This window comes from Manacus candei, unplaced genomic scaffold (genome assembly GCF_025592945.1).
Source record: "Manacus candei isolate 608988 ecotype Guabito, Panama unplaced genomic scaffold, ASM2559294v1 h1tg000014l, whole genome shotgun sequence".
Taxonomy (NCBI): domain Eukaryota; kingdom Metazoa; phylum Chordata; class Aves; order Passeriformes; family Pipridae; genus Manacus; species Manacus candei.
The window spans coordinates 74,215,459-74,239,779 of NW_026138062.1; the positions used below are offsets into that span (position 1 = coordinate 74,215,459).

A 24,321-nucleotide genomic window follows, 5' to 3' on the forward strand; every position below is an offset into this window, starting at 1 on the left:
AGAAACGCCAAATTCGAGGACTTCCTGAGAAGTTCATTGAAGTGCCCAGTCCTAAATCAACAATAAAGACATTCATTAAATGAAAGAGAACTCAGAACAATCCTCACTGACCACTGATGGAGATCTCTGACCAGTCAAGCACATCACAGCTCCCAGCACAGTGAGGTACCTCAGAGCTCGAGATCACCAAAGCAAAAACACACTGAGACACTTCAGCCCTTTCCCTCTCCTGGTGCACATCTGGGGGTAAGGTGAACAGTCTGCTGTCTATGGTGCAAATAGGTTAAGGGGTCTATAAAGGTGTGCACTGGTACTAACAGAAGTTACTGACCCCACTGGAAATTATTGGTTAAGGTCCTCTCCCCTACATGGAGCAGACAGTCAGAGCAGCCACCCCAGCATTAAAACCTACAAATCTGTGAGACATTCACTGTGGTTGATACACTGCAGTTCATAAGGACTACTTTTTGTCCACAGTGCTGTTGTTTGTTTCAGTCCATTTAGCAACATTCATCAGCTCCCCACTTCAAATTAGGGTAATTGAGAGTAAGAGAACACGCACGAAAGTTTTTTACTAAGGGAAACGTGCCCCATTCCTTTCTCCAACTCATGTGTTGACCCTGTTGACTTGCAGTCATGCTTTACCAGGGATCTTTCTCCAAAAATGTCAGATGCATCGTGAAAAACGTTGTGCTTTCCCTTTCTTACAGGCTTACTGTCACTGAAGATTTTAAATCACATGTTTCTCTTCCCATTTATTCTATTATCTTATGAGGGAAGAATATTAAACTCCAAATCTAAGGCTATTTTGCCTCTGAACCTTTTTCATGGCCGAAACCACAGATACTAAAGCCTCTAGAAAAACCCGTTTGTGTCAACCATCCTTAAAATAAATACTAAAACACAGACTTAGGACAAAACCAATGTTAACCATACCATTGTCTGGGATACTTCAAATTCTTCCTCTCGAGGAATCTCAGTCACCCGCATTAAATGACTCCCAGTTGAGACATGAGAACTGGCAGCAGCATGAATACCCACGGAGCACTGGTTGGTACAGCTGACAGCCAGATGGGATCAGAACAGCAGCAAAAGATAACACTGAGCCTGGACAAGCAGTTCTGGCACCAGTCTGAAAATTTGGAGAGTGCCCTCAGGTTCCAACCCCAGCGGCTTTTGCGTCTGACAACAGGCGAGTCACCTTTGCTTGCCTGAAATTCCCACCTGGAGAAATAATACAGTGGCCCTTGCCTCCCACTAGGGAGGTGCTGAGATCCAATAGGAATGCAATGCCCTGAGATAGACAGCAGGTGTACAGGGGAACCAGAACAAAAAACCTTTTTTTGTCCTAAGAAAAATCTGTTACAGAGGAAGAGAAATTAGGATAAAAGAGTTTAAAGCCCGTGTCTTGAGCTGCCAGTGAAACAGATATGGCACCGTGTGTGCGCCCATGTAACATGCACGAAAGCAACAGGACCATTTCCATTTTGTAATAGCTGTGTTTTCATAACCATAAGGGTCCAGAGCTGTCAGGAAAGACCTGAAGGAAAGGTTGTATCTGTCATTCAAACAGCTACTAATATATTTTGAGAAGCAGCTGAGCTCTTGCATATACAAAGCCTTCTGCACATACTTTGCTACCTCACAGCCTTCCTGGAGAGACAGGGAATAAGTGTTATTCCCATCTGCCAAAAGATAATCTGAGTTTGAATGGCCTACTGAACGCTGCATGAGAAATTACACTGACTTTGATTCAGCTCAAGTTCCCAGTGCTCCCTCCACGATTCTCACTGTGCATCAGGACCCAGTTTCGAGTTCATTGCCTTCACGTTTTGAATTAGCACCTACCGTCTGCATACAAATGCACTATTTGCAGCTAAAATTTCAACGGCTCTCAAAACGTGGGAAAACTCTCAGAAGAGATGCAGCTCAGTCCCCCCAGCACAGTTGCATGACTTGGGCTCCTGTGTGCTGTTCCCTGTTTTGCCATGGATTCACAGCACCACCAGGGCACACTGTTAAATCTCCTCCCAGCACAGTCTCTCCTGGGTGGGCACTGGGAATCAGAATGATGTGGCTGTGACCTGCTTTGCTCTGCATGGATGGAAGATATCATGGAAATATAAGCCATAAAGTTAATTAGGGATAACTATGTGTTTCTTAATTAAAGTTATCGGCTGCTGCTTTGCACTGGATTTTTCTCACTGACTGCAGGTAACAGCAACACGCATGTCCTTCGTTGATAAACGTAAAAAACCATGGTATGTCTCATATCTCTGCTAGCTCTTGACACAAGGAGCATTCACCCTATAATTCTGCAACTGGTATCGCTCCAGATGTGGAGACTGCCCAGCCTCTGCCAGAATTCAGCTGGCTTTGTGCTTCCTCGCAGCTGGTGGGGGGGACCTGACTGCTGTCGGCTCCCTGACGTTTTGCACCATCCAATGTCTGTATCAGCCTGCTAAGCAAAACCGTTTTTCCATTTGCCCATATGAAACATATTAAAGAGACCTGACATACATTTGCAAATAGGCACTGTAAAAATAAGGTGACAAGACTCAACGTCTGCTTTGAAGAAGCTCTGGTTTAGGCCAAGCCTGATTTTCACAAACCTGTGAGAAAACCGAGCGGTTTTTAAAAAAGTTGTTTGGGTTTTTGTTTTTTTTATTTTTTCCAGGATACAAGAGCTGCAGGACCAAGAATAGAAGGATGAGTTATAAGCCTTTCCAAAGCAGAGATTTAGCATGGAAATTCTGACAACCATCAATGCGAGCAATGCCGCCAGGCACCTCTCACAATCCACAGCATCCTTCAAACCTGTCGGGGGTTTTTAGGAAGGGCTAAAAATAAATGCAGAAATGCAGCAATACACACACACATACACACATACACACACACATATATATTATTGTTCAAAAAAGAACAGGTGGTCCTGCCAGCAGTGTAAACACAGATGACTCCTGAAAACAGCTCACAAACACCCAGCTGAGCAGCCTTTCCTCACCACGCAAGCAGCACTTCCAGAGCTCTCCTGGGGTTCTCCCAGTCTGCAAGCCATAATCATCTGGGATCGTGACTCTCTGTCATGACAAGGTCTGAGGACTTCCAAGCGTCTTGATCTCCCTCACCCGACGTATTCACACAATTCCACCCTCCTGACCTCTCGTGGATTATTGCCCTTCTGAAAATAACACACATGGAACAGCTGGTGGGGCCAGAAATGTCTTAAATGTAAATAGCACAGGTCCCTGAGATGAGTCCTCTATTCTAGCTCTCCACCACTTGATCTGACCCCTATCCTCATGTTTACTGAAGTATTTGCTGAAGGGGAAAAAGGATCAGGGCACTATGGACAGCCCAGGAGGACTCAAACAGCAAGCCTGGATGGCTGCACGTTGAAACCCACCAGGTACTTCACTAACTTCAGAAAAGGCAAAGAAGAAAACCTGAAGCAGCCCTGGAGTCTCAAAATTTATCTAAGCCTGCAGAAAAAGAAAAGATAACATTTTGGCCCAGATTTAAGTTATGTCTCCCCTGCACACCACAGGAAGAAGACTGATGTCACAGGGTGTATCACACACATAAATCCTTACTCCTTGAGTATGAAACTAGTAATTCTCCCTGGGTATGAAAGCATAATGAAACAACTTTGCTAGGAATCCACTTTAAGGCTCAAGGTTATCCCTTTGTAGCCCTTCTCTCCTGGGCATTTCAAAAGAAAGCAAATGTAATTTACATTTGCACCATCTCCTTTAAATTTCATATCATCCCAAAACATTTGGTTTAAACGTATAGTCACAAGAAGTAAATGAGGTGGTAAAGATTGAAAGGGCCAAATGGTTAAAGTGCTGCCACGGGGGAGCACATCTGCCACCATATCAGAGCATCAGCATCTCAGCACAGTGAAAGACTGGCAGCTCTCCCACCACACCTGGACAGCTCCACTGCACGGACACAGAAAGTCCACCTGATGTGGATGGGAACAGCTGATCCAGCTCGCTTCTGTGCATGGGGAAAACACTCTCTCAAAGCTGAAGAGAAAACTGCCCTGCTGCTCTCCCAGAGAGGCGCATAATTGAGCCGGCGTGGTGCCGCAGACTCCCGAATGCAGCAGATGGCTGTGGGCATCATCCAGTTTAGGATGACAAAGTTGGAACAAAAGAAAAACAGAAGGCGGGGAGCACATCTTCTGCGCTGGGTTACAGGGCAGGGGATGAACCTTTGCACAGTGGGTGCGCAGCCCAGTGCACAGCCGGCCTCCAGCGCTCCTGCCGCCACACTGACAGTGACCAAATGCACAGGTCTCTAAATTAAAAAGAAAAGTAAGGGGAAAAAAACACGTGTGCCCAGGAAAAAGGGACAGGAAACAACTGGCTGGCTGATAACCTGTTTCTAAAATCCACAGAAGAAAATCTCGCGAAATGTGCCTCGTGGCACCAGCCCTAAACGCAACAACTCCAACTTCCAGGACTCTCACACATAACCTGCAGGAATGTAGAAATTCAATTATGACCTGCAAGAATCAACACACCATTTCACTGCTGGAAGACAAATCACTGATGTGAAAGCACGCAGAAAAATGTGTAGATCTGTACAGTGGACCATGAATGGTGTTCTGCAGGGAGGGCTTGGTCTGTGGTGGCACTTAGGAGTTTATTTTTGCCAATTCCACCCCAAAAGGATCACAGAAACTAGGAGTGGAAACACTCCTTCCATTTGCCCAGGCGCCTTGCTCACAAAGCAGCTGGCTACAAGGTTCACCACGACAGACAGACCAGAGCAGACAAGAGCAATACAGCTCCACAGGAAGCCACAGAGCACACTCGAACAACTTATAAACAAATTTCTGCTCTTTATGAGCACAGTACAGCTTCTGTGCCCAGGCTGGCTAGTTTATAATAGCCACTGTGGTCACCCATCCTTGCAGGACACAAAGACATCATCATTAGCTCTGCAACTGGGAATGGCCAAAGCTCTTTTGGCCGCAGGATGCAGCAGCCTGTGATTCTGAACATGAATACTGTGCCAGTTCTTGTTCATTTTGCACCTGAGATTTCAGCAGCCACAATCACCTCAAGGGGCCAGAGTGAAAACACCTTCATTGTACCCAGAGAGTCAGTCATGGGAACATTTTGGGCTGGAAGAAGCACTTGGAAGGGCGGGAAAACACTTTGTGCTAAAGCAGAGCAGCAGATGCTCCACCCAGGAGTGGATCTAGCAAGCAAAGCACTTGGCCATTAAGACATATTCCATGCACTCCATGCAGTCCACAGAGCTGCTCTGAAACAGGCACGTGCCCCTCAAGGCTGGGACACAGAGATATGTTTGTCATGAGCTGCTCATGGCTCACTTTGGGCAGTCACACAAGGCTGGTTCTGCCACAGCATCACTGCCAGGCTCCCAGCCCAGCCTGTGTCATGAAGAACTGTGGAAGAACATTTCCAGTTCACCCTCTTTGCTGAGCAAAAAAGCACTTGGGAAAGGAATGAAAGAAGCCAAGGCAATATGCCTGTTTTCTGACCCAAACCAATCTGAGGGAAACAGACCCACCTAACCAAGGGTATCCAAATGTTATTTGTGTCTCTGCCCCACAAGCATTTAACAGTTAATCTGTGATTTACACCACAGAGACCTGTAGACTTTTCATAGGATCATAAAATTATAGAATGGTTTGGGTTGGAAGAGGACCTTGAAGATCAACTAGTTCCAACTTCCCTGCCCATGGGCAGGGACACCTTCAACCAGACCAGGTTGTTCAGAGCCCCATCCAACCTGGACATCTTTTACCTTTGTTCAGGGACAAGGTGTTCACTTGGTCCAAGAAACAATAAACCACTCAAACTCACGAGGCTAAATTGTTTCTTTGGGGGGTATTTTTTAAGCACTATTTAATTTCAATCCACGTCACGGAACAAAATAATCTAATCATGATAGTTTATCTCACACCTTATCAATGTATCAGCCACAAGATAACTGCGTGACTCGTTCAAACTATGAAATCCACTATGACTCAGTTTCCTCTCCCAAGAAAAGGAGGACATAAATGCAAACTTGTCAAATTAGTGTGTCCTGAGGCGTGATACATTTGTGAAGCACTATAAAAAGGCAAATGAGAGCAATGGTGATATTTCCCAAAGATAGTAATCAGTGTAATTTGGTTAAATTCCAACCAAGAGGAAGCTTGCCCTCTGCTTTCAAAGGGGAAAGTTTCCTGAAACTTGGTTGTTCATTAGAGTTCATTAACTTCTTTCGGTGGAAAAAAAACTCACCCTGGCTGGCCCTTGGATTAGCCTTCTGCTCCTGGTCTGGTCACAAAATGCAACAGAAGGGTAAAAAATAACAGGTCCTTCGAAAATGTTTCTGTAAAAGATGGTGCATCTTAGAATAAATTTCTACACAGTTGGACAAAGAAAAAAAACCAGGGCAACACCATTTGCTAAAAAATTGACAGCCGCCTGCTATTTTGGAGATCTCTCCTCTAATTGCCCACACCTGCTGTGGCGTGGTATATTCTAAAATATATCTCAACAGAAATGCTTCTTGGCAGCAGCCAAGGCCACCCTGGAGGGCCCCCACAGTCCCAGTCTTCACAACTTCACAGGAACTGGGGTTTTCTTCCAGGGTAACATTTGAATGGAAATTCAAATAAATTCACTGTGAGCCTCCCTCCCTGTTTCATCTCTGCTCATTTCTGTCACATCACCTCTCTCTCTTCCCCCCTCCCTCTTCTTAAGTACATTTTCCTATTCCCTCTCCTCCCAGCATTCTTGCCCCTCTCACAACACAAGGCTTAGGCTTGATTCCTCCATTTGTTATTTTCTTGGCTTCCGAAATATCATTTTTCCTTCTCTCTCTCTGCTCTTGTTGTGCCTCTGCGTTTCACATGCTCTAAGCTCAGAAAACTGAGGTAACCCTTTCAGAACTGCATGGCTTTGAGAGACACGAGGAGATCACCAGATTCCCCCATCTGCACGTGCTGGTGTCTGTGCCAACCTCTCACCACCTGCAGCAGCTCCTCCCTCTGGCCTTTGTGCAGGTCACCATCCTCTCCTTCCTTCGCCCTCACCCTGCTCCCTGCAGGCATCTGCTGCCTGTGACCCTTCTGGTGCCTCCAGCCAGGTCCTGTGAGTTCTGCTTGAATCAATGCTGGGCATTGCTCCTGAGAGACAAAGGCATTCTTAGAACTGACACTCAAGGAACTTGGTTTCTACACCCAGGTCTTCCTCCCAAACACAACAGAAATTATTCCGTTGTCTTTGCCATGTGTTTCTATGGCATTTGTACTCCAAGGAATGGTTTGAGGACACTTGCCTTTAAAGTCTGGCAAGCACTGAGTCATTCTGGTGACACAGGTCATAAATGAGTTTCCAGTGGGTTCCCCTGGGAGCAGGAGATTCTGGGTCTGTCAAGAAGACATTTACAGGCACGTGCATTCAGCCTGCATTGAGCTTCTTTCCCAGCCTAGATATCCACTTGGCGCTCGTGCCTCGTGTGTCCACGTGGGGCTCATCTTTTTTCAGGGGCAACCTTATGGGAAACAATCTTGCAACTCTTTTCAGGATTTCTTTTAATTGCCTGCAGTGGTAAAAATGGAAAGCGGGACAGCTGGGAACTAGGGAGAGGTAGATGGGATAGGAGGGTACACTGGGAACAGGGACACCATGTTCTCTGCTCCTCACTGTCCCGGCTGGCCCCAGGCAGCTCAGGCAGCCCTCCTGCAGCAGTGAGGCTGCCAGCACTCACTGCAGGTGCCGAGCATTTGAATTCAGTGGGGCCAAAACCTTTTCTGGTCTCTTTTGCTGTCGATGCCACACCAGCAGCCATGATGGCAGCCCTAGTGTTAAGTGTTTGGTATGGCTTTAGGGTCTCTGCATCACCCACAGCACACCGCTGGCAACAGACCAAAGGAAAAGCAGCAGGAAGCACACGGATACCAGAAAGCTGAGAGTCCAGGCCCACACATTTCAGACCAAGCAGAAAATCAAAATCCTAGAAACAAAGGCAAGACCTGCCCCAGAGGACAGAGGAGACTCCTTTACCTGTGTAACAAACTGGTGGGCACTTCATGAGGCCTCAGAGACACCACTGCCTCACTGCAGCAATCTCCACTCAGCAGCTTTCCTGAAGACATCTTTTACTGCAGACATGCTCTTTTGCCCAATCTTCACGACATTTTTCTGGTGTGCTACCTTTCAAAGACACAATCCACCAGTTCCAGGGTTTCAAGGAATGCTTCAGCTCCCAACAGACAGTGCCTGCTTCCAGGTGGGAAAAACAGGAAGGAGGGAGATAGTGAGAGTAGTGTAGTCAGGTCTGCAATTGTCTGTAGCCAAGTTAAAGAACTGATCTTTACAGACAGTAAAATAACTGTTTGATAGCTTCCATCAGCACAAGTAAGAAGAAAGAGAGGAATAAAACAGGTCCTGGGCAACACAGAAATCCAAATCTACTGGAGTCTATAGCATACATAAGGAGGCAGGATGGCAAACAAGGGGGGGACACAGAAATCCCTAGTAAATCTAAATCAAGCAGATGTGGCCTAAGAAACAAGGGAACTGACTATTCCCTGATAGAAATATTACTTATGCCAGTGACTTCACCACAAAGCCTTGAACCAGAAGGTTCATAGGAACCAAGGTGACAGTAACCTGTTGATTGCTTTATAGTGTCCTATAAAAGCCCAAGAATGCACAGCTCTCCAGCTTTCACATAGATCAGTTACTGTGAGGGTGGTGAGGCACTGGAGCAGGTCACCCACAGAACATGTGGATGCCCCATCCCTGGAAGTGTTCAAGGCCAGGTTGGATGGGACTCTAAGCAACCTTGTGTACGAGGTGGCATCCCTGCTGATGGCAGGGGGGGTTGGAACTAGGTGATCTTTAAGGTCCTTTCCAACTCAAACCATGCTGTGATTCTATGAATCTATTAGCTACTGTGCTAAAAAGGTGCTGAATAGAATTGAAGAGTTAATTTGTACAGACTCACTGGTCCTCCACATCACTGCCAGGAGAGAAGAAACAATGGTTTGACAAGACAAGGATTGGAACACGCACCTCCAGACACTGGTTTCACATTCACCCTGGACAGCTTGGCCAAGTGCTGCTGGGGGATGCCAACAAACAACCCTGAAGCCCTCCAGGTACCTCAGGTTACATGGCAGGGCCTTGACTTTACCTGCCTCACTGTTGCATCTCATCTCCAATGGCAATGCCAGCACTGTGTTGGCTCCCAAAGCCATGGTGGGAATGAGAAGCCAAACAAGACTAGCTCATGCCCACTGCTCCGTTCCCAGACTGTCTGCACTTGGGCATCCAAACTGAAAAAGACCTTGTTTAGCAAACTGGCAGTGGAAAAAAGCTTTCATCTAAACAAGAGCAACAAACAAATTGTCATTTCCACATTTAGCACCAGCTGCAAAGCTTTGCGGGTGAGGTTAATGGGGTGAGCAAGTACAGGCAGGGAGATAGACAAGTTACAGGTTGAAGCAGAGCTGTTCCCTCTCTCAGCAAAACACTGCCATTAACACTTGAACTAGAGAGAACTAGGAGAGGGAAATTTCTCCCACTGCTGATGCTACATCCACCCAGGCCAATTAAAGATCAAAGCACTGCACAGATGACTGGTGCATGTGAGATCTGAGCCAAAAGAAACACTCTCCCCTTCCCAAAGCTCCCCTCCCCACCAATCACTGCTGACAGGAGGGCACAAGCAACCAGATGGGGAGGAACCAGGGGACTCTCTTCCTCCTTGCAGGCTCTTCCCTCAGTACTGGATCCAATCCACCTGTAAAGCACCAGCACGGCTCTTCTGCCTGAGCACACCACTCCCACGGCCCTGGGAGCCTCTGGGGAGAGGGGGGAAATTGGGGGTTTAAAAAAAAAATAAATCCCAGCCCAAAAGGGTTTTTCCCATCCGGGAAGCTGCACAGAATCACAGATTCAATCAGGCTGGAAAAGACCTCTAAGATCATCGAGTCCAGCCTATGACCAAGCACCATCATGGCAACTAGACCATGGCACTGAGTGCCACATCCAGTACTTTCCTTAAACAGCTCCAGGAATGGTGACACTTCCCTGGGCAGTCCATTCCAATGTCCAATGACCCTTCCTCTGAAGAAATTCCTCCTAATGTCCAACTAAATCTCCTCTGCCATACCTTGAAGTTGTTTCCTTGTGTCCTGTCACTTGTTATCTGGGAGAAGAGACCGACCCCACTTGGCTACAACCTCCTCTCAGGAGTTGCAGAGAGTGATAAGGTCACCCCTGAGCCTCCTTTTCTCCAGGCTGAACAGCTCCAGCTCCCTCAGCCACTCTTCTTAACACTTGTGCTCGAGTCCCTTCCCCAGCTCCACTGCCCTTCTCTGGACACTGTGCTCCAACACCTCAGTGTCTTTCCTGGAGTGAGGGCCCAGAGCTGGACCCTCACCAGTGCCAGGTACAGGGGGACAATCCCTGCCCTGATCCTGCTGGCCACACTATTCCTGGTACAGGCCAGGATGCCACTGGCCTTCTTGGCCCCCTGTGCATACGTTGGCTCATGTCCAGCAGCTGGATTGTTTTCCAGCCACTCTTCCCCAAGCCTGTAGTGCTGTATTGGGGTTACTGTGTCCAGTTCTGGGCCCCTCAATTCAGGAAGGATATTGAGATCCTGGAGCAGGTCCAGAGGAGAGCAACAAGGCTGGAGAAGGGACTGGAGCACAAGTGGTATGAGGAGAGGCTGAGGGAGCTGGGGTTGTTCAGCCTGGAGAAGAGGAGGCTCAGGGGAGACTTCATCACTCTACAACTCCCTGACAGGAGGTTGTAGCCAGGTGGGGGTTGGCCTCTTCTCCCAGGCAACTATCAGCAAGACAAGAGAGCATGGTCTCAAGTCGTGCCAGGGGAGGTTTAGGTTGGATATTAGGAAGAAATTCTTTCCAGAGAGGGTAATCAGGCATTGGAATGGGCTGCCCAGGGAAGTGGTGGATTCTCGGTCTCTGGAGGTTTTTCAGATGGGACTGGATGTGGCACTTTGTGCCATGGTCTGGTAACCGCGGTGGTAGTGGATCAAGGGTTGGACTTGGTGATCTCGGAGGTCCCTTCCAACTCAGCCGATTCTATCATTCTATGACACCGTGAATCCCACAGGGAAAAGAACTAAACACGGGGAGACGTGACAAGGCCCGCACCGGCCACGGGGCGCCAGCGCTGCCCCACCGGAGGCGGTGCCGGTGCCGGTGCCAGGGGCGGCCCCGGGGCGGGGGAGCCGCCGGTCCCGCCCCGCCCTGCCCGGGATTCCCCGGCGCGGCGCCCGCCGGGAGCCGCAGTCCGCGCCGGGCCGCCTCAGCACCCCGGAGCCCGCGGGGGGCCTCGGTTCCTTCCCGCCGGCCCCCGCGCCCCGGCCGTGCCGACATGGGCTGGGGGTCGCGGCTGGTCGTGCTGGGCGGCCTGGCCGCCTGGGCGCAGCGGCGGCGGGCGGCGGCGGCGGGCCGGGATGGCGGCGAGCGGCGGGAGCTGGAGCTGAGGCTGGTGCAGGTGGTGTTCCGGCACGGGGCGCGCACCCCGCTGCAGCCGCTGCCGGGGGCCGCGATGGTGAGCACGGCACGGCACGGCACGGGACTGGGACTGGGACGGGACGGGGGCGGCGGTGGCTGCCCCGCGGCGGAGCTGCTGCCTTTGCTTCCCTGATGGCAGGGGAATCGATAAATTTACTCCCCCCAGAGTAAATGTGGGGGGAAACGTGGGAATTTGGGAGCGTGGACCCCCACGCATCCCGACAGGCTTGGGGAAGAGGCCTTCTCCGCCTTGGAAAGCGGCCTAGCGGGGAAGGGCCTGGGGGTGCTGGTCCACAGCAGCTGGACACGAGCCAGCGTGTGCCCAGGGGGCCAAGGCCAATGGCATCCTGGCCTGTATCAGGAACACTGGGACCAGCTGGATCAGCTCCCCCTGTACTCGGCACTGGTGAGGCCGCACCTCGAGCGCTGTGTCCAGTTCTGGGCCCCTCACTCCAGGAAAGACACTGAGGTGCTGGAGCGTGTCCAGAGAAGGGCAGTGGAGCTGGGGAAGGGTCTGGAGCACAAGTCCTGTGAGGAGCAGTTGAGGGAGCTGGGGGTGTTTAACCTGGAGAAAAGGAGGCTCAGGGGTGACCTGATCACTTTCTCCATCTCTCTGAAAGGAGGTTGTAGCCAGGTGGGGTTGGGCTCTTCTCCCAGGCAACTCCAAGAGGAAATGGCCTCAAGTTATGGCAGGGGAGGACTGGGTTGGACATAAGGAGGAATTTCCTGATGGAAAGGGTGATTAGACATTTGAACAGACTGGTCCCTGCAGGTGTTTAAGGATAGACTGGTTGTGGCACTTAGTGGTATGGTCCAGTTGCCATGGAGGTGTTCGATCATAGGTTGGACTTAATGATCTCAGAGGTCTTTTCCAACCTAACTGATTCTGTGAACAACTGCTTCGGCTGCCAGGAGCCCTCAGGGGCAGGATGCAGGGATGGGGGATAACACTCAGTACTGCAGTGCCCATGGACTTTGCTCCAGGGCTGAGCACCCACCTTCCAGATAGTGCTTGGCAAATGTGCAGCTCCTGCCTTGGTTTTACCACAACTGATACGACTCTCCCAGCCTCCACTGAGGCAGCCTTGGGAGCTGTTCAGGTAGTTTGCTACAGCAGCTTTTCAGTGTGCAACAATGAGCAGCAATTGTGATTTCCTACAGATCTTTCTCCTGTAAGGGGAGGAAAGCAAGTACTGCATTTCCTGAAGATCAGATCTGCAAATCCAGAGTGCAGCACTGCTCTCATTTCTCTGTGAGCTGTCTGAAGAGATCTCTATGGCAAGGCAGCACAGCATAACACTCCAGCATTGGTTTAATGCTCTTAAAAGCCCTTGGTTTAATGCTCTTGAAAGTTTTCCACTGAAGCACTGCTTGTTTGTTTATTTTGAAGCAGGTGGAATGGCGTCCCACTCTTATAGATGTACCTGCTAAGACTAAGTTTGATTACAAGGTGACTAACCTAAATGGAGGACCTCAACCTCACTCACCCCTTGAGGAGCAATACAGAAAGACCACATTCAAGGTGAGGCTCTCTTTCCTGGTGGGTTCATGTTCCCTCTGTAGACTTGTTTGTTTCCATAGTCCACTGGAGACCCTTCCTCTTCTTTGCTTTTAGGGTGGTGCCATTGCAGGACAGCTGACAACACTGGGCATGCAGCAGACATATGCCCTGGGGGAAAGGCTGAGGAGAAGCTATGTGGAAGAAGCCAACTTTCTTTCACCAACATTTAAGCCTGCTGAGGTCTTGTGAGTCTCTCAGTTCCCTCCTTGGCCTTCTCTTGCTTCCTCTCTCCTAACAAGTAGCCCTGTGCTAGGGAAACTCTGACTAGCATACCCTTCTCCACCCCACAGCAGACTGGCTGGCCCCTGGGCCTTCATCTTTGTTCAGCCTGTAAAGCCTGGTACTAAAACTCTCTTGTGACACAAAGCATCCAATTCCCCAGCAGTGCTGAGAGTGATGCCAGGGACAGGTTCATCTCATCCAGGTTTAGCCATTGGCAGTGGTCTTATGCACCTGTATGGTTAATAAAAGAGAAACAGGCATTTCTGGAGCACACTTGAACTCACTGTCAACAGCTGAAGTTCAGTGAGATGAAGCAACCCCTGGTTGCTCACATCACTAATGCTGGGAGTGTCTGGCTTAGGATGAGATTAAAGTTACACCAGAGAAGTGCCAGTTTGTTATCTCCACTATTTCTGAAGGGCAGTTCAGATGCAGGTGTCTACTTAAGATAGCTACAGTGACAAAAGATGAATCCCACCACGGGTTTCCAAAGTCCCAGTGGAAGCAGAACCCTCAGTTCCAGCCAGCCCTCCCCAGCTGCAGCCGTGCTGACAGGAAGGAGAAGATGCCACTTCACAAACTGCTTTCTCTCTTTCAGCATCCGTTCCACTAATATTTTCCGGAACCTGGAGTCCACACGGTGCGTGCTGGCTGGGCTGTACCAACAGCAGAAAGAAGGTTGGGGAGACTTTTGAACAGTGCCTTCCTTTCTTTGCTCAGTCTTCCCTAGATGCACGCATCTTGCGCACCCCAGCTCTCCCTGGCTCCTAGTTGTTACTTCTTCCCTGGTTCCTTGCACTTGGCCCCCTTTCCCGTACTCTCCTGGCTCTTTGGGTTCTTCACCAGCTTGTCACTTCCTTGCTCTCTTTGTGTGTCTTTCTGCTGCAGTTTCAGACCTGCTGGGGAATCAAGAGGGCAAAAAGTTCTAGGTCCAATGTTCATGAGATGCACATCTGAGAACGGTTTCTCAGAGAAACCTGAGTATCTCGGCCAAGATCCTTCACAGGTTCAGTATCTGGAGTAACTTCCACCTGTATCTTACAGTTGGTAACTACTTGTATGCCCTGGAAATGCACTCTGCATTCTGAAGATCTCACCTCTGCTCCTTCCATATTCAGTTCCGCAAACAAGCCGAAGTGACTTGCCAGAGCTCCTTACACCTGATGACACAGAGACTAATTTTTGGCACTTAAAAACACTAAGAAAAATGAGCACACAATTAGAAAGCTTTGGGAGGTTCACAGCAGGCATCCCTGTGGAATTCAATTCACAGAAACAAGCACAGTGGCTTGTGTTGCAGGTGATGCCTCAGGGGAAATTGCTAGTTGACAACAATGCACTTGAGCACAAGGGCTGTGAAAGGGATTAAAGGGGTCCAAAGAAACGCAGATGCACTGCTGATCACAGGAACTTCCTCCTTGTTCCACAGGATCTGTCGTCATTGTCACTGATGAAGCCAGCTCTGAAATACTCTACCCCAACATGCACAACTGCCAGCGCCTGAAATGCCTGACCAGGTAATTGCCGGCAATACCTCCCCGTATGATTTCACTTCTCTCTCATTTCAGCAGTAGTCATTTAAAACAGCACACTTTCTTCCCACTTCCCAATTTCTTCCCCTGCCACTTACAGTTCTTTGGGAATGCTTAGGTAGTTGTATAAAACACTTGGTAAAGCGGAGTTACGCACCAAGCAGTGGCACCAGAAGAAAATAAAGTAGAGACTTTTTCTTGAAAGACCAATTTAATTTAGTCTGTGTCTAGCAAATGCTCATTACTAGCTAATGTACAGCTAGTCTGTGGCATTGCTGCAGGGCAGAATTAATGTCATCTACATTCCTTAACAAGCCTTTCAAGTGTGAACATATTGGGCCTCCTTTTTATATTCAGCTTCTGGTTTGGGAGTTATTTCAACATTCCGGTCACATTTATACCTTGAAGAAACTGAAATATACTCAGCCTTGATACATTTAACAAAGACTAATGAAGTAAAATAAGGAACATCCTACACAGAAAGAACACTCATGTTTGCAGAGTCAAGTACTCTAAAATGCCTGTGCCAGGTTGGGCATGGGGTGGAAACTGAAGAGAGGCAGATGTATTACAGCTTGCCTGGATTATCCATTACCATATTTTTGTCCAAAATTCAGGAGTTGTCAGAATTCACTTGCAAAAGCTCACTATATAATGCTTGACTCTGCAGACAAAGAATTGTTCTAGACAGTGGTGAGGTGACAGCCCACAGAACCAGTACATTCAGCCTCCTCGAGTAACATCAGCTGTCCATAAAGGGAGGAAACTGCAGGGTCTTCTGCTCTCTGCCCACTAACTGAGCACATTTGGTGACCATGTCAAGGTAGACTTTTTGAGCTGCAGGAAGAAGCACTGCCTCAGCTTACAGGCTGCCTAGGAAATACACAGCCAGCATGGGTATTCTCAGCTAAATTTTTTAAAATACAGTTTAAAACAGCGTAAAGATGCAAATGGCTTCTAGCAAAGCAAAAGGTGAATTTAATCTGCAAGTGAATTACTAGGTGTTCCCTTTTTCCCACACCACACAGCGATCAGTTCAAAGCTTCTACCCTTTCTTCTTTCATGAGGCAGTTAAAGGCTGCTCCCTGAAGACACAGACATGTACAGTTCCAGTATGACCAGATCTCTTAACTGATACACAGCCCTTGCTTATGGGAACCACTTCTGAGGTGTTCACATTTTAATTTTTCCCCCTGCCTCTGTGAAAGCAGAGAGCCAGCTCTGATCCTTGACATCTGGATACATTATCTGTCCTTCCTGCAACTCAGACTCCCAACATCAGGAATCCCTCAGTATACTGCAGTGCTTCTCTTCTACCCCTCACTGATGTGAGACAACTCCACAGGGCTGGGTCAGAAAAGCCTGACAGAAAAGATAGGAAGCCTGGTGTGTGAAAAGTTTTTTGTTTTAATTCCCTTGCAGGCAGAAGGGTAAGGATGCTCTGCATCAGCCAGGTATCTCTGATGACTTGAAAAAAATTAAGAAGATGATGGGTATTGATGGTGATGAGTCTGTGGATTTTTTTGTCCTCCTCGATAACATTTTTGCTGAGCAGGTGAGCCAAGCAGTTCTGTTGCACTGTCACGGGAAGAACATCCCCTTACCATGCACATGGAGGAAATCACAGAGTGCCAACACCCATGGATAGCAACGGGTACCCGCCCCATGCGTGGGGGGGGGGTTTGCAACTTTCTATGCAATCCAGAAAGTTTATAGGAATAGCATGGCCTTTTTAAAAAGCAAGATGTGGAGTCAGCCTTGCTGTAGGATGGATAAAGACTCGTCTCCAGTATTTATGTTCTTACCTGGAAATCCAGTATTTCTTTCAACTGCAATATAGAGCTAAGAGAGCAGCTGGGCCTGCCTTGCCCCATTTAGAAAGTGCTTTCCCTTTTTTGGCACTCAGCACCTGACAGTCCTCCTAATCCTAGTTCCAGCATAGTAACCGTGACCCACAGTGCTTCTGCTACTGGAAGGAAGCTGGGCATATTTTTACCCCCCTTTAGTACCTCTTTTTTGCTGGGGCTAATGGTAATTGATGTGGCTGCCAGTTGAATGGCCCGGTGTGTTACACTCCCTTCACACAGCAGTGTATCAAACATCCATCCTTTTGGTACACAGAGCAAGGCTGTATGTCTAAAACCATCCTAAAAATCCCACAGTACAAATGGTGGGACATGAACAGCAGTTTTCTGTGGGCAGTCACCCACGTGTCTTCAGGCTGGGTTCAGAAAAGGTCAAACCCTGTGGCTGTGCTGTGTCTTCTCCCTCCAGGTGCACAATCTGCCAAGCTCCCCGGTGCTGAAGAAGTTCCAGCAGACGGTTGAGCGCCGATCCGTTGACTCCATGCTCTTCCTTCTGGAAGAAAGTTCAAGGTGATTGCCTGCACCCATGCCTCCAGCCTCAGGGGTTGTCTCACCCAGGGGTGGATGTGCTACACCAGCTTCTGCAGCGGACAGGAGCCCTTTCCAATCTGCTGCATTCCCCCACCAGAGGCTACTGCCCGCCTCATGAAGTTTGTGCCCCAGCCATTTCGGTAAAGTCCAGTGCCTTCAGTCAGTAACATGAGCTCGGGAAAAGGAGTCCACACTGAGGAGGCCAAGATGTGGCCTTACACACTGTTTTGTTGATAGTCTCTGAGGAGCAGCGCTAATCCACCAAGGTTTAAGGCCTCAGTTGCCACAGTGTTTAAGTGAACCTGTGTCAAAGGCAAAAGCAGAACAGAAGAGGAAATACTTCCAGCCCAGGCCCTGAGGCTGCAACAGCCCTTGCAGATGCACAAGTACAATGTGAATTCCAACTTGGGAAGTTTATCCCAGGGGTGGTACCTGCACAGCTGGGCTGAGAAGTGCTAGTGCTAGCGGAAAAGGTGATGCCAGGCCCTGCACGCAGGTAACTACTTGCAAAAGAATGTGCTGCTACATGCAGTTAATTGCCTCCTGCACAGTTGTTTGTAAAGGTTGGCTGAGTTGCCAGCCTAGCAGTCATCTTCCTTTCAGATTCATTTGCAGCTGCCACATTCACCAGCTCCAATCAGGTGATGGTATGGCACTTTTCTAGTAGGGTAGCTGCCCTTAGTCTTTTCTTTAACACATATTAGAGATCTCAGGTACTGAAAGACTGATTCCTACAACACCCAGGAGAGCCAGTCCCACTCATCTTCCATTTCCACTGTCATACTCATTTCGGTAGAGGGAGTTTCTTCCCACCAGAAGTTGTATAAAAATCATCTCTTTGTTCAGTACAAGGATAAAAACTAATGTATAAATTATTATTATAATGGATAGCCACCACCTTCTTGAATCCCGCCCCTCCCCAGCAAAGACCTCAACCACTTCAGTTGCTGTTTTGCAGTCAGCTACTGTCATCTTCCCTGGCTGAAACCCATGCATCCAAAAATCACAACCAGGGAAACAAAACAGTGTAGAAAACAATCAATGAGTTTCTAGATTTCCCTTTGTGTGGGCCACACCTCATGATACTGCTTGCTAATGCCTCTCCCCTCCCAATCTGCAATCACATTAGAGTGGTGACTACACAACCTCTGAACTAAAAATTAACCATATTAATTGCCCTGAACAGTTTGCAGCTACACTCCATACATGTTATCAATTTATAATAGAAAAGAGGTTCCCAGGTGTTCATATGTGATTGTTTGAAAGTTTAAAAACTAGTAGATTTGTTTCTGCTTCTTTTCTAGAGAAGTTATTAAGATGAGTGTTGGTCTCCTTCTCAGTGCCTTACAGAAGAACATTAAAGCAGCAATAAATCCCTCGACTCCATCTGAAAAAGCCAGGTACAGGGCAAAACTCCAACTGGTATCAATTCTGACTTGATGTCAGTGTGAACCTGGTTCATAAAGATATTGAATGTGTGGGATAATGAGAATGAGTGCTCATCTGGTAGACAAAGCATGAGTGCTACTGGCTCTCCATGGAGGAACACAGCTGAGACACTCTGTGTTTGGTTTTGGGTTTTTTTTCCAGAAAGCTCATCCTCTACGCTTCTCATGACTCTGCTCTTATACCTCTCCTGTTGGCACTGGGCACCTTTGATCGCAAGTGGCCACCTTATGCTGCAGACGTGACCCTGGAGCTGTACCAGCACCGTCGGACCAAAGAGTGGTTCGTTCGCGTGTCTTACCGTGGAGAGGTAAGATCCCCTGGGAGGCCCCTCGTAAAAATCTTGGGCTTTTGGATTTACCATGCAGCAAAAAAAGGGGCTTTGGCAATCCGCAAACTCCGTGATTCTGTCTCTTTGCTTTTGCAGGAGAAAGTGGTGAAAGGATGTAAAGCGGGTCTCTGCCCACTTGAAGAATTTCTAAAAGCTCTTTCACAGTATTCGGTCACTCCACAGGAGTACAATAACCTGTGCTCCAAAACATAGGGGAACCAGCAAACTGACTGATGATTAAGCTTTTAAAATTAAAATTTTAATTTTAAATTAAAATTATTTTATTGCCACAATCTTTGACTATTTTTCTTTATGTTCTTGCCAGCCTTCCCTATTCCAGAGGCACTTTAGATGAGGGGACTTTTTCCTACCAGACACAGGGTGGCACAGTGTCACTTCACACTGTTAGCAACAAGATGAAAGAAGCCACGTGACAGAATGGCTCAAGTTCACTTCTGAGGTAGCCACACAAAAGCACAGAGAGGCTAAAGCAGCAAGGGACACAACAGACCATTTCAAATTGTCCTGCTGCTTCAGGAATACGAGAGAAAACATACCTCTTCCATATGCTGGGACTGTGGGATGAAGCCCAGCGTGCTGTGTGCTACCAGACTTGAAAGCTTTGACATAACAATTGATTTTATGTTTGCCAAACTGCAGAAGCCATTGTGCCTTTCCCTTTTTTTTGTCATGTTGGAGGGTTGCTCTCTGCAGACAGATGAACCAAGCAAATCCTGTAGCACTGAGCTACCCCATCTTCTTGAGGGCGTTTTTGTGCACAAAAAACATCTCCAATGGGACAGCAGGCCTCCAAACCTCCTCCCTGCACTCCTGTAATTATGGAAATTGTGCTGTGAACATGCAGAACAGCCACAGTGGGCCAAGTACAAGAACGCACACTCTTGGTGAACTCTGCTTAATATGCTTTAAACAAGGAAGTCTGGGGAGCTGCTGTCGAGTTCAGCTTTGGGCAGCATTGCATCTATTTTGCACTTGCTGAAAGAGGAATACAACAGAATAGCCAGCAGAAGTACTTCTAGCTGAGATGATGACACTTTCTCCTGTAAGGCAATACTAGGGATCACTAGGTTGCCAAAATCATAAAATGGTTTGGGTTGGAAGGGATCTTAAAGATCACCTAGTTCCAACACCCCTGCCATGGGTGCCACCTGATCCACCCTGCCATCTGATCCACTAGATCAGATTGCTCAGAGCTCCATCCAGCATAGCCTTGAACACTTCCAGGGATGAGGCATCCACAGCTTCTCTGGGCAACCTGTTCCAGTCCCTCACCATCCCCACAGTAAAGAATTCTTCCTAATATCCAGCTTACATGTCTCCTCTTTTAGTTTAGAACCGTTCCCCCTTGTCCTATCACTATCTGTCCATGTAAAAAGTCACTCCCCCTCTTTTTTATAAGCCCTATTTAGTGACAAAGATCTCGGTTTTTCAATCAGTAAATAAAACTTGGATACTGACCTACTTTCTTTGGCATAGGTAAAGGCTAAAATAGAGGGACCACTGATTGAAATGGCCCTGCAATTTTGGTTCTGTGTTACCCCTTCCCACTTAGTGAAGGCAGACTGCAGTGATGTTAATGTAATCATTGACAGATATGTGACTGGAGGCACTACAGCACCTTCTCCCCGAGAAGCGTGGGCTGAATTTACCTCTACTCTTTCATTAGCCTGCCCCCACCACAATTACATGTTGACACCACGCACAGTGAACAGAATAATTTGAATACTTAAATACATTGCTGGAGGTCTCACTGAACTGCCATTAGAAGCTGTCAAAAAGGCAAACAAAACATTGTTATTTTCCATCAAGTTTTTTACACAGCCTAAAACCATAATGCCATTATATAAAAATCAATGGCCCTACCCTTGCTTAAGAACGGTGTGTTCTGCTCTAATCAGGCTCTCTCTTATGCACAGTTTCAAGTGTTTGGACAACAGTGATGAAAATATTAGGCAATATGATGGCAAGTTATTTCTAAGGCACGGACTGCTTAGAAAAAGGCATCCAGAAGCTTTGGCCATACCAGTAAACAAAGGGGGAATTCACACACCTTCTGTTAAAATATAACTAGGAGCATCTCCCAGCAAAACTGACCAGCAACCAGGTTAAAAACTGCAACACAGCCAAGACCCACAGCACCCGGCATGGCCAGTTGTCCTAGTGCAGGTAAGATTGTTACAGGACACTGCATTCACACTGTTAAAATACTCCTATCGCTCTAGGCAGAGTAACATACATTTCAGTAAGAGCAGAAGACCTCAGGAAAGCAGGCCAGCTCCCTGGCAGTGGCTAGGAAGAAGGCACTGCTGGGAACAGGCTGCTTCATCACTGTCTCTTACAGAGTTTCTCCAGTGCCCTCTCTGCCCTGCTCCAGCCTTACCCTTCCCCTCAGTGTGGGAGTGGTTGGGCCATGCATTGGTCCATCCCACTGAGCAATTCCACGGTAGTTGTGGCCCACAGCATGTAAGAGGATTTATTTCTGATCACAACTAGTGTAAATAATCATTTCAGAACAGGATTGGTTGGACAGTGGAAGAGTTTTAATACCAAAGGGCACAGGTGAGTGGGAAGTGCTGAACTGCCAACATGGCATGGAAAAGCTGAGGCATTTCTGAGAATGTGGAATAAAAATTCCCAGAAATCAACTATTTCCCAGTATCCCAGAAAAAAAAACACGCCTCGCTTTTTTTCCTGCATCATTAACCATTTTTAGGTTAAGAATTACTACCCATTAACACAGTGAAGTACACTCTGCTAAATACAGGCCTGTATCAAACACGGATCATTTCTCCTCGAGGAGTTTCACAACAGGGAACAGGTTTCAGCCAGCAGCCTGCCGAGGCTGCACAGGGAAAGCATTCACCATCACGAGTGCAGAAGGGCACCACCAACGAGAGGAAGCCTTTCCTGTGATCCGAGTGAAAACCAGCAGAGCAGACAGGCAGCGTATCGAGCTCCACAAAATTAAGCCCTGCATATACTGTATTTGTAATAGTCCCAACGGTCTGGCACAAAAAATGCTGCATTGCAACTTACCCCTCGGGAAGAGTCGGGCACCCACATCTACTCTGAGTCAGGACACGTGTATTGTACCAGAAGCACCACCAGCACTGGAATCCCAGCCAAGAGTGCTGCAGATTAGATCCCCACGAACTGGTCTGTCTTCCGAAATGCGACCCATTAGACACCACTAGGAGGTCAGGACTAAACTCTCACAGGGCTGGCTACCTGCTTGTCATCTTCTTTGGTAGATTAAGCTAGCCCATGACACAGAGACAAAGCCTAAGTTTATTTGGACAGTGCTTAAAACTGGCAGTGTACTTCACAGATGACCTGACTGCAAGTCTACTAATTTAAAACAAACAGATTTCAAATATTTTAAACTTTTGATTTAGCAGGCGCATTACTTCGCGTCTCAGAAGTTCACCATCTGCTGGGTTTACCTTTTAAGTCTCTCCACACTCCGGCTGCGCAGCCATCTGGGATGAGATAATTTGAACAGCAGACTGTTTCCTCCCATGTTACTAGAGAGGAAGAGCAGCCAAGCATGTATGAATAAAGTCTATTTCATTCTTTCAAACAAAGGTGGAGGAGGATGATTTGAAAGTTAAAAAAAAAAAAAGAGGGGGGGGGAGGGGAAGAAAACTAAAAATGGCAACCCCACTTTCCATCTTCAACTGCACCATGACTACCAGAGCTGAGTCAAAGTTACTATTGATAAGCAGGAGAGAACAGAGCCTGACTTACAGATCCTAAGGTGAATCTGCAAGGCTGGCAGCTAGAAAGGTTTTTCATTTGCAAAGCAAAAAGGGAAGAAGTAGAATCAAAGCAAAACAATGAAGTTCAGTCTACATCTACAGACTGAGATTAGCATCTCTTGTCCATCTGCTGGTGCAAAGCAGGCAACATCACCGAGGTTAAGTGCACCTACGTGGACTCAAGAGTATCTACACCTTCTGCATTTTCTGTAGGAAAAATCTCATTAAGATACCAAATGCCAGCATCGTAAGTCAGACAGATACAGAAGGAACTGTAATGACAAAGCATCCATAAAATGTATCCCTTCCCTATCAGTGGCTTTGAAACAGTGAATCCCCTATGCTAATTCTCCTAGAATAAGTCACAGCCACCTCAAATCCTTTGCTATTCAAAATACCTCAACAGGCATAGGAGGCACTGAGAAAGAGTGTTACAAAAACCAACCAACCAAACAAAACCTTCTGGGTTATTTCTACGTCGATCAAGAACTTTGCTTTGTTCAACATGGTTAAAAGCAGCCAGGAGTGGTGGCAGGAGTGGCAACACTTAAAAAGGTTGCATTGTGACAATTCCCGTGCAAGGTCCTCAAAAGGAGCTGTGCAACCACTTAAGGAAGAGGTAATTCCGCTCTACAGAAATAACACTTACTGTGTCATTGTCAGCTCCTTCTAAAATCTTGACAAGCCCGTGCTTCAGGCACGGCTGCCTGTCTTGTCAGAGGGAAGCACCACAACACACATCCTACACTTTGTCAAAAGAGTAATTCTCACCCAAAATCATAGTAAATTTGCATGACAGCACAAAGGTGAATTTGGAAGCAGGCAACAGAAGGCTCTGAGGCTTGCGTGCCGCCAACAGTGCACGGCTCCACTCATTTTATAACACCAGCAACAAAACTTTGGTAAATCGGCCACCGAGAGGAATTCTTTTTTCACCTGTTAAGTGAACTCTAAAACCTGTTCAGTTAACTCTAAAAAATTCTTACACACGATCATGTTAAAAATACTCATTCCCCACGTGACGTTTCACACTTATGGCCAGCCCTCTGAGGAAACTACTCATTGAAATAATTTCAAGTAATGGCAAGTGGAAGGAAGAACAGATTACACACTCCATATACAGCGCTGGGGGACCAGAGAACAGACAGACACAGAGCCCACGCCCTGCCCTGCAGATCCACATCTGGCTCATCCTGGTCTTCTCCAGGAGCAAATCTCAATTCCCAGTCCAGGTTTTGTCATCCAGCCTTTCACTCCTCATAGGCAAGACCATAAAACCTTCTTTCTGAAATCACCTCAAAAGGCAAGTTTGAAAAGACAGGGGATTAGGAAGCAATCGATGAGAACTGCAGCAAAGCAACAATTTACTCAGCAGGGTTGTCTCGATAAAAATCTGCTCACTGACAATTTCTATCTCACCTCTGTTATTTAAGTTCATCCTTTCCCCACTGTCTCAGGCTCTCAGTGCTGGCAGTCAGAGACCTGACCCAGTGCAAAGCCCCCAGAGAGACACACAGTCCCAGT

General features: G+C 47.6%; 1 protein-coding gene across 2 annotated transcripts; it reads left to right on the forward strand.

The window, feature by feature from the left end:
- The first annotated feature begins 11,327 nt into the window (after positions 1-11,327).
- Positions 11,328-19,311, forward strand: ACP6 (acid phosphatase 6, lysophosphatidic). 2 transcript variants are annotated; one of them, XM_051778639.1, is made up of 10 exons: positions 11,328-11,567; positions 12,924-13,052; positions 13,146-13,276; positions 13,912-13,991; positions 14,743-14,830; positions 16,268-16,400; positions 17,120-17,220; positions 18,546-18,641; positions 18,832-18,997; positions 19,115-19,311. In XM_051778639.1, the coding sequence occupies exons 1-10, from the start codon at positions 11,388-11,390 to the stop codon at positions 19,229-19,231; spliced, it is 1,221 nt and encodes a 406-aa protein (XP_051634599.1). In that variant the 5' UTR covers positions 11,328-11,387; the 3' UTR covers positions 19,232-19,311. The 2 variants fall into 2 exon arrangements, with proteins under 2 accessions (XP_051634599.1, XP_051634598.1); XM_051778638.1 differs by having other exon boundaries at positions 11,330-11,567; positions 12,921-13,052.
- The last annotated feature ends 5,010 nt before the right edge of the window (positions 19,312-24,321 follow it).

Coding starts and splice junctions, on each gene's coding strand:
- ACP6 (XM_051778638.1), top strand. CDS start 11,388: ATGGGCTGGGGGTCGCGGCTGGTCGTGCTGGGCGGCCTGGCCGCCTGG. Junction 14,831..16,267: donor CGCCTGAAATGCCTGACCAG/GTAATTGCCGGC, acceptor ATTCCCTTGCAG/GCAGAAGGGTAAGGATGCTC. Junction 18,998..19,114: donor GCGTGTCTTACCGTGGAGAG/GTAAGATCCCCT, acceptor TTGCTTTTGCAG/GAGAAAGTGGTGAAAGGATG.